Source organism: Hakea prostrata, chromosome 1, assembly GCF_041222555.1.
Source record: "Hakea prostrata isolate BN-2017 chromosome 1, UWA_Hpros_2, whole genome shotgun sequence".
NCBI classification, from domain to species: Eukaryota; Viridiplantae; Streptophyta; class Magnoliopsida; order Proteales; family Proteaceae; genus Hakea; species Hakea prostrata.
Window position 1 is genome coordinate 13,124,640 of NC_142600.1, and position 13,628 is coordinate 13,138,267.

General features: G+C 37.4%; 1 protein-coding gene across 1 annotated transcript; it reads right to left on the reverse strand.

Moving 5' to 3' along the window:
- Window positions 1-1,561: 1,561 nt before the first annotated feature.
- On the reverse strand, window positions 1,562-11,660 carry LOC149027613 (uncharacterized; the record flags this gene model as incomplete). Its single annotated transcript, XM_089137480.1, has 4 exons — window positions 11,258-11,660; window positions 10,314-10,449; window positions 9,474-10,229; window positions 1,562-1,720 (listed from the first exon to the last, which is right to left on the reverse strand). Coding segments are annotated over exons 1-4 (1,128 nt in total), but the record flags the coding sequence as incomplete, so codon positions are not given.
- Window positions 11,661-13,628: the final 1,968 nt, after the last annotated feature.

The window sequence follows — 13,628 nt, forward strand, 5'->3', positions numbered from 1 at the left end:
TCCTTCTCCCCACTCCTCTTCCCCACCTACCCTTCCTTGTCCTGCAATTGATTATCCCGTATCCCCTTCTCATCCTGCTCCACCCCCCTCTTTAATAGAATCACTCTAAGGATCCTAGAGTCCCTCTTTGTCATAGTACTCATCCTATTCGCCCTCCTCACCTCCAAGACTTTCAGTGCAATGTTGCTTCACTACCTTCTTGTCCTTATCCACTCAATAATTACCTCTCGTATTCGGCTTTTTCTCCTACTCATCGTGCTTTTCTTTCTAGTATTTCTACTGATTCTGAACCTCGTTCCTTTGTTGAGGCTTCCCACAATCCCAAATGGTGTGCTGCTATGGCTAATGAGATTAAGGCTCTTGAGCTAAACCATACTTGGAGCTTGCAACCTCTTCCCCCTGGCAAGGTCGCTATACAGTGTAAATGGGTATACAAAATTAAATATCGAGCTGATGATTAGACTTGTTGGAAGAATGATTTATCTCACAGTCACTAGACCTGATATTGTTTATGTTGTGCAAGTTCTCAATCAATTTATGGAGAAACCCAGAAAGCCTCACTTGGATGCTGCATTTCGAATTTTACGCTATTTAAAATCTTGTCTAGGGAAAGGCATTTTGTTATCTTCTACTAGCGACCTACACATCAATGCCTATTGTGACTCCGATTAGGCAAGCTGTGCCACTTCTCATCGTTCTACTACTAGCTATTGTTTTTTCATTGGATCAAGTCCTATCTCTTGGAAGAGTAAAAAGCAGTCAACTGTTTCCCGATCTTCTGCTGAAGCGGAATACAGATCAATGGCCACGACAACTTGTGAATTGACTTGGTTGCGTTATTTACTCAAGGATTTAGGAGTTTTGCATCCAAAACCTATGGATCTATTTTGTGACAATAAAGCAGCTATACAAATCGCTGCGAATCCAGTCTTCCATGAGCGAACAAAGCATATTGAGATTGATTGTCATGTGATTCGTGAAAAACTTCAGGCTCGGCAAATTCAAACAGTTTATGTTCTTTCTAAGCATCAAGTGGCAGATATTTTTACTAAAGCTTTGAGTCAAGAACAATATCATTTTCTTCTTAGCAAGTTGGGCGTTCAATGATGTTCATGCTCCAACTTGAGCGGGAGTGTTAAATTGTATTGGGTCGGGTCATAACCCATACCCAGGTAGAGAGGGTAAGGCGGTGGAAATAAGCCTATAAATTGTGGATCATTGACCTTTGGGGACAAAACAGTTTCTAGTAACAATTTGGAGACACTTGTAATTTTATTTTTATTTCTTAAGAAAAATTAAATATATTTCAGAATCTCACCCTTTTTCTGCAGAAAGCTTTTCTAATGTTAGGTATATTGGCTTCAAGATATCCGCCAGCAACAGAGGATATTAAGGATATTTAAGTGGCACAGAAACATGATTATGTGAGATTAAAAAAGAAAATACAATAATCAGTTAAAAGAGAAAATCGAATGTTGAATTCAAAAAATGATACCTAAAGGACCCTGTTCTTACCTAAAACCATCAGTGTAACGAGTATGGCCAATAATGACCGTACAGGAGTCGAACTGGCATGGGCAAAATGTGGTAGCCTTTGAAATCTCCCTTTACAGGACCTACTCAAGCTGCTGCATGATTTCATAGTATTTATGAGTACATTGAAACATACTCTGGGGTGACTGCCAAATCCGGAAGCAAAACCATTCTGGGTATGCAAACCCTGTAGAAGAGAAACCAAAAGTGTAAGTATCAAAACTCCCAGACACAAGTATTTGAGACCATAAAATCAGCAGTTGATGACCAATCATTACATTCTCATTCATATTACATTGACTTCAATCAGATTCAGAAACTTCAGAAACTATGCTTCATCTTCTTCTTTTTCTTTTCCTTTTTTTAAAATTTTTTCAGAAGATTTTATAGACAACTACCAAATGAGTACTTTGATATTTTATTATTGTTCCCAAATCATGTTGTGCTTGCAAGAATTCAAGTGCATCCCCTTTATTTGGTGGAAGAATTCAAGTGCATCCCCTTTATTTGGTTGAAGAATTCAACGCATCTTACTTATGGCCTTGTATAGCAGACAATTTATGCATGAAAATGACCTGTTATTTTCCTTTTTCCCCTTTTTATAATGACTTATAGTGATAAGTTTTTAAACAGAAAAAGGAAAACACCCTGCACAATCAAATATCAGGAAACAAAACAGGAATCATTACACAAGAAAATTATACCAGAACCACTTGCACATGTTAATGTGTGTTGGTATACATTGTTTTAGCCCTTATTTAGCAACCCTGGCCTTGGGATGATAGGCTGAAACACAGTATCAAAGCGAGGAGGTTGGGCGTTCAATACCTGGAAAAGTGATAGGGTTTTGTGTTATTTGTTGTTGTGCTCCCTGTTGCCACATTATGGTGTCAGGTGCAGAACTCTGTGTGTGTCCAGGGCCTACACTGCTACACATGCAGGGAAGTGTTGACACACAATATCGTTAGCATACCCCTTCCATGACAGCTCAAGTTTTGGTATAAGTGGTTGTGAAATGGTATCAAAGTCAGGTGCTCAGGTGTTCGATCTCTGAAAAGTGCAAGAGAATTTGTCTGACATGTTGTAACGACCCTTGCTGCCAGGTGATCGTGTCACATGTATGCGTGTGGGTGTTGTGTGTCCTGACATACATTGTTATAACCCTTAACCGCTTAAGCTTTTGGGATACGCAGTTGTAACACACACAATGATTAACAAATTCAAGGCTCACTTCAACTTAAGGCATTTATTCAGTTAATATTTCTCAAGTAATGCCATAGGAAAGTGAAGGTGTAATGCATGGGTAACCAAAAAACTAAAAATTACAGGGGGTGAAAAAATTCTTATCTCTGAAATTTTTAACACTAATGCATCTAGTAATAAAGACACATATCCGATACCTTAATGGAGTCTGATAAGAGGACAAGGTTTCTTGGAAAAACCTTGCAGGGACTAGGCTATCTCAATTCTCTATAACATCCAGAAAAGTGATCAGATGATCAACAAAACAGAAAATGTCACTTCAATATACTGAATAAATTATATGTAGTCCATAGGAGGAAAGAAATTCAGCAACCACGTTAATATCAGTCACAGTAAAGAAAACCCATGTGCATGTTATCTCTTAACCAGTAACTGTTAGCTGAAGAAATTAATCCGTAGGGGGAGGCAGCAGTGGCAAATTGATCTAGTTAGTACTCATCAGCAACATAGAAAAGACTTAGGGTTTCAAGTAAAACAATGCAGCATTTGTTGCTGCAAACCACAACAAGAAGATATCTTTAAAAAAAATCAAAGAGAAGAGAAGAATCTAAGGCAATTTTCAGACTCTGATACTACGTGACAATATCAGAGGATGAACAACCCTACACAAAAACCAACAGAAGAGAAAGAAGATGACAAGACAATAGATAAAATAGAAATACCAGTATAGAAGAATGGAACAACCTCCCTACTGCCACAATAAAGGCTTTTATTAATGCAAAAGTATATGGAATTACATTGCAGCCCTTACAATGTTAATTTTAAATGAAAAGTATAATACTACTAACAGAATTCCAAGAGTACCCCTATGGTACTACTTAACAAACTAACAATGTTGACAAAAGAGTTGGTTGATATTGGCCTCAAAAGGAGCAAGGTGTTCAATTTTGATATTGTCACTATATTCCCCCCCCCCCCACCGCTATCAGAGTTTTGTCACCAAGGGCGATTCTTGGCATTTGTTTTGGGGAATGGTTGGTTATGTCAATTGCATATGGTTGTCCTGTTCAGTGAAGGCAGTATGGCACTCTCCCTTGTTTATTTTTACTAACCAAGCCCAACAACTACCAATTAGAATATCTGCTCATTCTCTCAATTGATAGTTGTGCTTTCTACACTCTTTTTCTTATTCTCTTCTCCTCCTCTCTATATATTCTTTGTTGTTGGACTGGCTCTTCTTCCTCTCTATATTGTCATGCGATATACTAGTGGGGGTTCCAATGTAGTATCATCCATTAACACCAACTTTACTTCTGCACTTGAAGCATCTTCATCAGGGTCTGGTATCTTGAGATACTATAATCAACTATTCAAACAACTTTATAAAGTGCACACCATTCACTCCGCTCACAATAATCCAATTAGTTCTCTTGGTGAAAATAACATTAGACATTCCATCTTCCAAAAAAATACTTTTAACGTTATTTGACATACAACAATTTCTATATGCTTACTATGGATCTCCACCACCTGGGATCGATAAACCTTTTGAATTTTGTTAACCAAAGAGATCCAACTTCGCACTATGATTAGCTCAGTACCAATCAAGAATCTCCATGGAATTCCAAGAATTCTTGTTATAAATTTATTCCTACGTTCATCGATAATGAATCAATTGACTGCACTTCTAAGAACTGCTCCAGTTTTGGAAGACCCTAGGTCATATTACTAGATCCCGATTTCTCATATATAAAAGGAGACATATTGGGAGGGGAACAACAGCTGGAAACGGCAGCTAATACCCCATAGGAGCAAAAGGAGGTGAAGTCATTGCCAAGGAGCAAAAGGAGGAAGTCGCTTGAAGCAGGTGCTCACGTCTGATTAGTCGGTTGGTGATCAGTTTGAGACATTTACACTTCAGCCATTGCCACTCTAGGTCCCATAGGTAGTGCTGCACTTCTAACTTCCACCTCACCCAACAGTTGAGCTCTTGACTCTAGGTGCATCAGTTCATCTGATTAGTAAGTCAGAGTTTATTATTTTGAGGCATTTCAACTGGCTGGTTCGTAAAATTATGTTCAGATGCTTGTTTCACTTGTTGTCAATCTTGACTGATCATTGTATCAGTGATATACAAATGTTTTTTCACTACTGTGACTTACATTAGGAATATATACGTAGCAATCTCCAGGGCATAATGTTTAAAAAGAGAACGTAGGTACTGTCTGCAGACTTTGTAAAGCAATTTATTGATTAACAACAATTTCTTGAGCCTGGTTTGATAAGGCAATATTTCCATTACTTTAATGGATTTATCCAGTGATTATTTGGATCATTCTCTGTTTTTTCACCAACATGACTCCAGGTGGTAGGATGGTTGGTCATGTGGATGATATTATTGTTATTGTCAATAGTAGACCTGTAAATGGATAGCTGAAATCTACCTCTGAATTCACCCTGGTATTCGTTTAAGGGTGTCCAAATCCAAAACTTTTCTTACTGGGAAATTTCCGTATCCGTCCGATAAGCAACCGGATTCGGAAAATTGCTTACCGGATCAGAAAATATCCAGTTAATTTTTTATCTGATTAACGTAAAAAGAAAATTAGGCTTAAATTTTAAATGGTCCCTCACCAAGTGACATTTTGACACACTAAAGTTGAACCCATTAACTCTAATTAATAGGTTGAACTCACCATAAAGCCCATCAATTATCCCTAGCCAATTGGCCAAACCATTAGAAGAATTTTTTTTCCTCTAAGAAGGGCTAATAATCGGATCCAAAAACCAGTAATCGGCAACCAGAAAATCAGAAATACGAAATCAAAAAATGACAACCAGCAATCAATAGTTGGATAGTTTATTGGATCGGATAATTATCGGATATCCGATAAAGTTCCGGGATTGAATTCAGAAACCTTCTAAAAATTTCTGCCAAATATCAGATCAGATTTGGATAGTGGTTTTGCTTATCGAATTCAGATACAGATAGTGGTATACCCGAGCCGAATCCGAACCGTTTATGTGTCTAGTCAATAGTTCTTCTAGTGTTGATGAACATAAATCTCATTTATGATAATATTCACAGATGAAACATCTCGATACTCAGATTAAGGTTACAGAAGCAGTAGAGGCATCTGTCTCAAAAGAAGTATGTGCTTGATCTTCCATTCAGAACTAGAACAGTAGCATATGAACCTTTTGATAGTGTATGGATCCACACCAAAGTTTAGGGCTGATGATCATGAGGAGTTTCTAGATATGCATCCGTACAATAGGCTGGTCGGTAGCTCATTAACCTTGCTACAACCAAGCCAGATATCTTTTTCACAGTAGGGGATATTAGACCCTTCTGGAAAATACTTGAGGGAGCTCCTAATTATGCATCATGCATCGGTACAAAAGGCTGGTTGGTAACTTCATTAACCTTAGTATGAATAGGCCAAATACCTCTTTCACAGTAGGGGTTATTAGACACTTCATGGAAACATAGCGGCTCATTAGAAGGCAATTTATTAGATTTTTCCACTATCTTAAGAATGCTCCAAGAAGTGTCTTATCAATAAACCTAACAGGAGTGTTGACATGATTGGATACTTTTATGCTAACTACGCTGGTGTTGAAGGTGACAAGCAGTCTACTAGTGGCTATTATATTTCCTCATGGAAATCTTATTACTTGGAGAAGCAATAAAGCAGATCGTAGCAAGGTCTAGACTAGTGCCAAGGCTGAATATGGACTTACAGCTCATACTACAGCACAATTAATGTGGTTGGAATACTTTTTACAAGAACTGGAGTTTCCTATTAACAAGCCTATCAATATGTACTGTGAAAACTAGGCAGATACTTTACATTGTCAGCAATTTGGCGTCTCAAAAGCATGCTAAGCACACTGATGATTGCCCATACGTAAGAGATGCTATGATGAAGAAGTTGATCTGAACTCTTTCTAGAAACTGGGAATCAGCAAGCTGATGTCTTCACTAAAGTGTTCTTTAGTACTTCTCTTGCAGGGTGTTCCAAGCTGGGCAAAGGGCAATGTACAAATGTCTAAGCTCCAGCTTGAGGGAAGTAGTAACGATTGGAATGTTCTTGGTAGAGCTATTGAATATGGCAGTACTATTTACTAAGGGCAGTAATGTAATTTCCCTCACTCAATCTTATTGATAAAAGCCCCTCCACTCTGATAAGGAAATCTGTTGATTCCACTCAGTAATTGTATTTTATACATTCTCTTATTGTTTCCTCCTGATTGCTGGACTGGCTCTTGTTCCTCTCTTATATTGTCACTATTTTCATGGTGGGTAAGTTAATTATCAGATGGCTAGATCCTGAACCTGATAGAAACTACGATGTAACCCAGGTTCTGGGTTAGTCTTCAGGATCTTTCTTTACTTAGAATCAGCTAATCAATGGGCCATCCATAAGGTTAGGGTTACCTATGGGTTGGGTATGTTTTTGGGATGTCCAAAGCTACCAAGATTTAAATTAGGGCAATTAGGGTTCTAAAAAAATCACTATTGGGATGATTTTGTGGAAGAACTATGGCTTTGGGTTAAACAAACTAACCCTGGGATGAAGGAGCCTGCGGTTGGGTTTAGGGAAGGTTTAGAGATAATGGGAAAGATGTGGGTGGTTATACGGTATCCTAATTTACCCTAGGTAGCATGGAATGGGCTAGGATAGTGGCTGGGGGAAGAAAAGGAAGTGTGGGAGCTAGTGGTTAGGAAAAGGGAGGATACAGAAAAGCTTTCAGATAGGTATGGGATGGGTTCTTGGAATTCTTTCAAGAATCTTGATTCTTTCTCTTGCCTCCTTTCTTTCTCTTATTTTCTTTTTCTTTCTTTCTTTCTTTTCTGGTTTTTTTTTTCTCTAATGCTGCAGCAAGACCAAGAAAGGGCAAGAAAGAAGGAAAGGGAATGAGGGGCTGGACGGGGGTTTCGGTGTAAGGGAGGAGGGGAGGGCTGCTGCTGCAAGGAATAAGAGGGGTGGGGAGGGTTTCTGCTACTGCTGCAATAGATGGAAGGGGATAGGGGTGGTTGCGCAAGGGTTAGGGAGGGAAGGAGGGTAGGGAGAGGGGCTAGGGTTCATTTACTTGCTGTAGGAGAGGATAGGCGCACTCCTAGGTTGCTGTAGAAGAGAGCTTGAAGAAGATGACAATGGCTGAAATCAATTCAGACTCAGCCATGGGTATCCTTCTAGAACACCACGACTCCAATTCTACAATGCTCTTCAGTTTATTAATCCAATCTAAGGTTTACATGAGGGGGTGGCTCTCTTTCAAAGCCAATTGCAAAGAAGGAAAGACACTTGGAGTCAAACTACTTGACTGACTGAGTAAAATTGGGAATCCACATTAGATTGGAAATCCCTTAACAACTGCCAACTAAATAACAACTCTAATAACTCACCCAAGAACTGAAAAAAATGGTTCTTTTAAGGACCATAAAAATTAACAACTAAAATAAATATTATCTAGAAGGAAAATAATTTCCAACTAGGACTCACACTTAGACTAAGGCTCTTTAATAAGTTGACCATGACATAATCAATTTAAAAAATAATAATAAATAAATAAATAAAATCTTTCTTGGTAGGACACAGAATCTGACTGGACCAATGATGCCCTAGGGAGGAGTGTGAGAATGACCAGAATACCCCTTAGGGCATTTGGCCAGCCCTAGTTACCACAAGCCCAGGGGCTGCTTTTGGCCCAAATTTCGGGCCCCTTCAGCGTGCTGATCCTGGTTTCATTAAACTATATTTAAAAAGTTGAAATAGTTTTATGCTTAAATAGTATTGGCTTTAGTGGTGTTTTCCATTTTTCCTACTTTACCCTAGTTCCACCCCCCCCCCCACCACCCAAGGTCCCAATCAGAAAAAAGAAAAAGTGACTTCCCCTTTTTTGCATTCCATTCTCTATTTTCAGCCTCAAACAAAATGAGAATATTTTGTAGTGCAGAATAGGGCTTGACTAAAGTAGTGAAGTGGCAAAACAAAAAGTCTCACTATGGACAGGTTTAAGTTCATCCTCTTTTCCTGGAACTGTTAGCTTGTGGTGCCAAAAGATACTATTAGAGAACCTTCAGCTGTTTATTAATTAAAAACAAACTATAACCAACTAAAGGATAAGCATTATAGCATTTTACACATATGACTCATCACATGCCACAAGGGAATGTTCTGTGATACCCTAAACGACAAGGTTATATTCATAGTTGGCACCTAGGTGATGCGTTAGCAAGGCCAAGGCAAAGCCACATGTTTTTTTTGTTTCCCTACATTCTAGGTAATGTGTAAAAAACATGTTTTATGCATTAAAGTGATACTTCCTTCATCTTCTAGTGTAGGCACACTGAAACATAAGGTGCCTAGGAGCCTTGTACAACAAGGCACACCTTGACAACTATGGTTATATTAGTTTTTCTTTGATTGGGTTAATTGACTACTATTTATAAGTGAATCAGTTCATTTTGTTCTAGCTCATTCAACAGATATTACAATTGTTTGAAAACAAATCACTAAGGTAAAGCATTATGAGTTATGAATAGTTTGTACCAGCTGAGATTGATTCATTTAAAATTGAAAAATCTTTCAAGTGGTTTTCTTGTTTTCTACTTGAATCAACAATCTAGGCCTAAAAACGACCATGCAGACCTTTCTTAAGCAACGCATTAACAATCAGAAAATGGCATCCAAGTTGAAACATGAGCAAACAGATTCACGTGTAGCTACCTGTTCAACCCGGGACAAGTCAATATACAAGGAGGATGGCCTTTGATCAAACTCCAACCCTATCTCTCCATCTTTCCGCTTTTTTGTCGAGCTTCTTGTCATATTACTGCTTAATGTAGACCAATATTTACCCAAGAACTGTAACACATTTAATCTATTGTAGGATTCTCTCAACTTATTCTTGGAGAAGAAATTTTTGGCATTAGAGTCACATTTTTCCAAATCCAAACCCCTAGCTTCACCATTTCTGCTCCCGGAGGAGTCCTGGGGGGTAACTGATTCCCCAAAACCCAATCGAGCAGTGTAGTTGGAACCTCCTTTCCTTAACTTGTGCTCCTTTAACAAATCAAAATTATGGTCTATGTGTGCAAAACCATTCAGCTTTGAGTCCTCATTTTCTTCAGGTTTTAGCTCAACAATCTCATCACTCTTGTTATCAAATCCAGAAACTGTGGTTGAATCAAGAAACCTTCTCATAATACTACTATCTTCTGAGTCGTGGCGTGCATGGTGTTCCACATTGTTTCCACCAGAGAGAAATAATGTCAACCCATCTCTGTCTTGATCATTCAAATATATGGATTCAAAATCTCTACCTGAATCCCGCATTGTTGGGTCTTCCAAACTTTTCTCCACTTGAATAATCTGTTCTCTAATGGCTCTGATAAATTGCTTGTGTTGGGAAATAACATTTTCCTTCAGATGTGACATATCTGACAAAGCTGATAGATTCACCGCTCTTTCAAAATCTTCCAACTAATTTGAGAGCATACCAAAAGTAAGATAGATGATCTCTCCACATAAAACATCAGGAGGTACACAAATTGTATCATTAATTACCTGCCATTTGGCTGTTCCAAGAGCAGTCTCAAGATCACGCTTATGAAATTCCGGTGCACTGAGTAGTTTTGCCTCTGAAGAAGTGCCTTGAGCAGGACTTTGCTCGTGCAACAGCATTCGGAAAATCGAGTCCATTCTTTAGACAAATAAGGGGAAGGGGAAAAACAAATAAAAGAAATTTTAATCATTTTGGTGATTGGATATAGATCACCAAAACTTAATTTCAAGTTAATGCATTAATTATGGAATCCATATACACACGTAATTGCCTTCTGACGACCAAGAAACCATTAATGACTGTAAGAATGACATTGTGCTATCATTTCAAAAGTTCATCTGAATTTTTAATACACGTTTGTGCTATTGGAACACCGACATGGTATGCAAATAAATAACAAGCTACATTATTCAAGTCTGGAATCATTCTCTCTATGAAAGCAAGGATAATCATGACTCTCCACAGACACTCCAATGACAGGAGCCCCTTGCACTGGTGTAAGCAATTTTATTTTTTTTTCTGAAACCATCCAAAATGCAGACCACCAGGAACAATCACTTAGAGACAATAACAGAATATACTCGTTGTATTTATAGCCGCTGCACCATCGTTAAGGCATCATCAGCTGAAACATTTAGTTCGTAATATCACCACCATTCAACTAACTCTTTCAGATTCAGTAACATTCTCTTTCGATAAATATATTTCGTTAAAAAAAAAAGTTCAATAAAATTATGCAAATTCCCTATTCATTGCAGAGCACGTGAGTTATGTACTTACGAAAAATAGGAAAGAAATATGCAAAGAAGACAATGTACTAAAACCCTAATTTACTTCAGAACACACCATGTTGCAATCAGAACCATCCACCCCTCCATGCCTCTTCCCACCCCAATCCAACAAACGAGAAGAAAGATTAAACTTCAAAACGAGAAGAAACTAATACCTGTCTGCAGAATCTTGAACAACCTCGGCTGCAGAAAATAGATGGTCGGATTCCCATAGGCGGAAACCCGCTGCCATATTCTCCTCGCGTTAATGTTGTTGTACATAAATATATTACAGATGAAGTGTGAGCATTGAAAGTTTAGAAGAACCGCGAGAATATAGAGGGAAAATCAAAAATCGATTGTGATCAAGATAAATCGTTGCTTGACTCTAACTGGTCCAGAACCCATGTAAATCCAGTTCCAGGGACTTGGGAAAAGCAAAATTAACTTTTCGGGTTCAGATAATCAGAATTACTCAGATCAATACGATGTACACGAGGTTCCAGAAAAACTAGTTTTCCAGAACCCTGAAATGGCCGAAAGCAAGACGGGTTGAAATGGAAAAACATGACCCCTATATGGAACTTGAAAAAGAAAAAGAACAAGAAAAATAATGCTGGGGGTTTTTTTTTTTTTTTTTTTTTTTGAGTATAAATGCTGGAGATATTTTAAGTATTGAGCGATTATCCTCTCCTTTTTCTTTCTTTTTCCAATGTAATTTTTTTAGTTTTTATTTTTATTCCCATCCCAGGGCATGCGTTTGTTTTATAGAATCACATGACATAAATTAAAAGGGTCAGGTTGTCAAAGGTGATATGTTAAAGCGGTTAAAAATCCAACTTCCCTAGGGGAGGTCTTGGGTTCAACCGCACCCGGATGGTATTACATGGCACTAATATAAAAAAAGTTCAGTACCAAAAGAGGATGTAAAGGGCCAGGAGGGTTAGTGAAATGGTTATGAACTTCACCTCAGTATCCAGAAAAATTAAAAGTGGCTTCCAGGAGGGCTAGTGAAATGGGTAATATCTTCACCCTCAATTTTCCTAGATAGAGAGTGTGGTGGATTCAAAAAAACATTACCAAATGTTTTACATAGGAGGTCATTCAATTATTAAATATAAGCCTCTCCACTTATGTTTGCCACTTCTCACCCCATTTCACATAAGTCCCTCACATTTAACTATGTCATCCATTTTTTCTTATAAGTTGGGATCCTTTAGAGGATTGTGCGAGATAGATGATCTCAAATCCTTCTTAACATGGAATTTCCATCACTTCAAATTTGTCATTCCAATCTTAGTTGTTCATTTTGTATGATCTGCATGCTACTTAAATTGGATCCTCTAGAATATTGTATTATTCTCACACCCCTTTGTTAGGATAGAGGATTCACTACTTAGTTTCCATCACTTGAAATTTGTTATTCCAATCTTAGTTGTCAGATATATGGTTTATCTATTTTGTTGACAATGAAGATCAAAGATTGATTGGATAAATGTTGTCATTTATGATAATAAAAAGATGTATTAATTATTATTATTAAAATAATTATATATATATATATATATATATATATATATATTAAAAAAATAAAAACTTATTGGATGAAGGTTGTCGATTATTTTTTGTTTTTTTATTTTTTTGCTTTCATATTTTAATCAAATATAAAGCTTTGTTCTCCATCGACAACCATTCAAGCATGGTCACAGTGATTAATTTGTAATTGTTTTTTGGGTAATTTTCATTTTGACCCCCTGAGGTTTGATCCATGACACTTTTAGTCCAGTTTAAGTTTTCTTTTGTGATGCTAGTTTTACAACATTTGAAGAGTAAAATGGGATTGGTTATGCATTTATTTCTCCAAGTGGAAGACTGCTGCATGCTGTTTTGGATCCAAAAAATATTTCATCTTTTCTAATGGGTGAAGCTTTATGCCTTCGTGATGCTCTTCGGGATGTAATTCGAAGTGGATATAGATGCATCAAAATATCTTATGATAAACAATCGATTATCAATTTCTTAAATGTCATTAATTTGTTTTTAGATTGGGATGTTAGTCTTATTTTACGAGATATTTTAATGTTATGTTAGGATATTGATGTTTGTAATCTTATTTTTATTTCAAGAATGTCTAATGCTTTAGCAGACACCTTGGCTATGAATGACCGGTCAATGCTGAGTTTGATTGTTTGGCCCGTTTCCTCTTCTTGGCTGGTGGATTTCTTACCTCTAGGTTGTTTCTCTCGGTAGTTTTTTTATAAATGCAGTTTCATTACAACAAAATATGCAAGATTACCAAACTTATCGAAGGATAGTTGTTCAATCTAATGAACTACGATGAAACTTTGGATTGGGATGAGCAGCGATGTTCAACACCAAGAACAAAACGAGTCGAAAACAAATCATATAAATAAAAAATAAAAATAAGCACCCAATTAGAACAACCTACTTCAAATCCCAAACTCAATGTGTTCTTCTAATTCGGAGATGAATAACTGGCTCAAGTGATGGATTTGAAGCAGGCAATTCATCTTATTCTTTCGATTA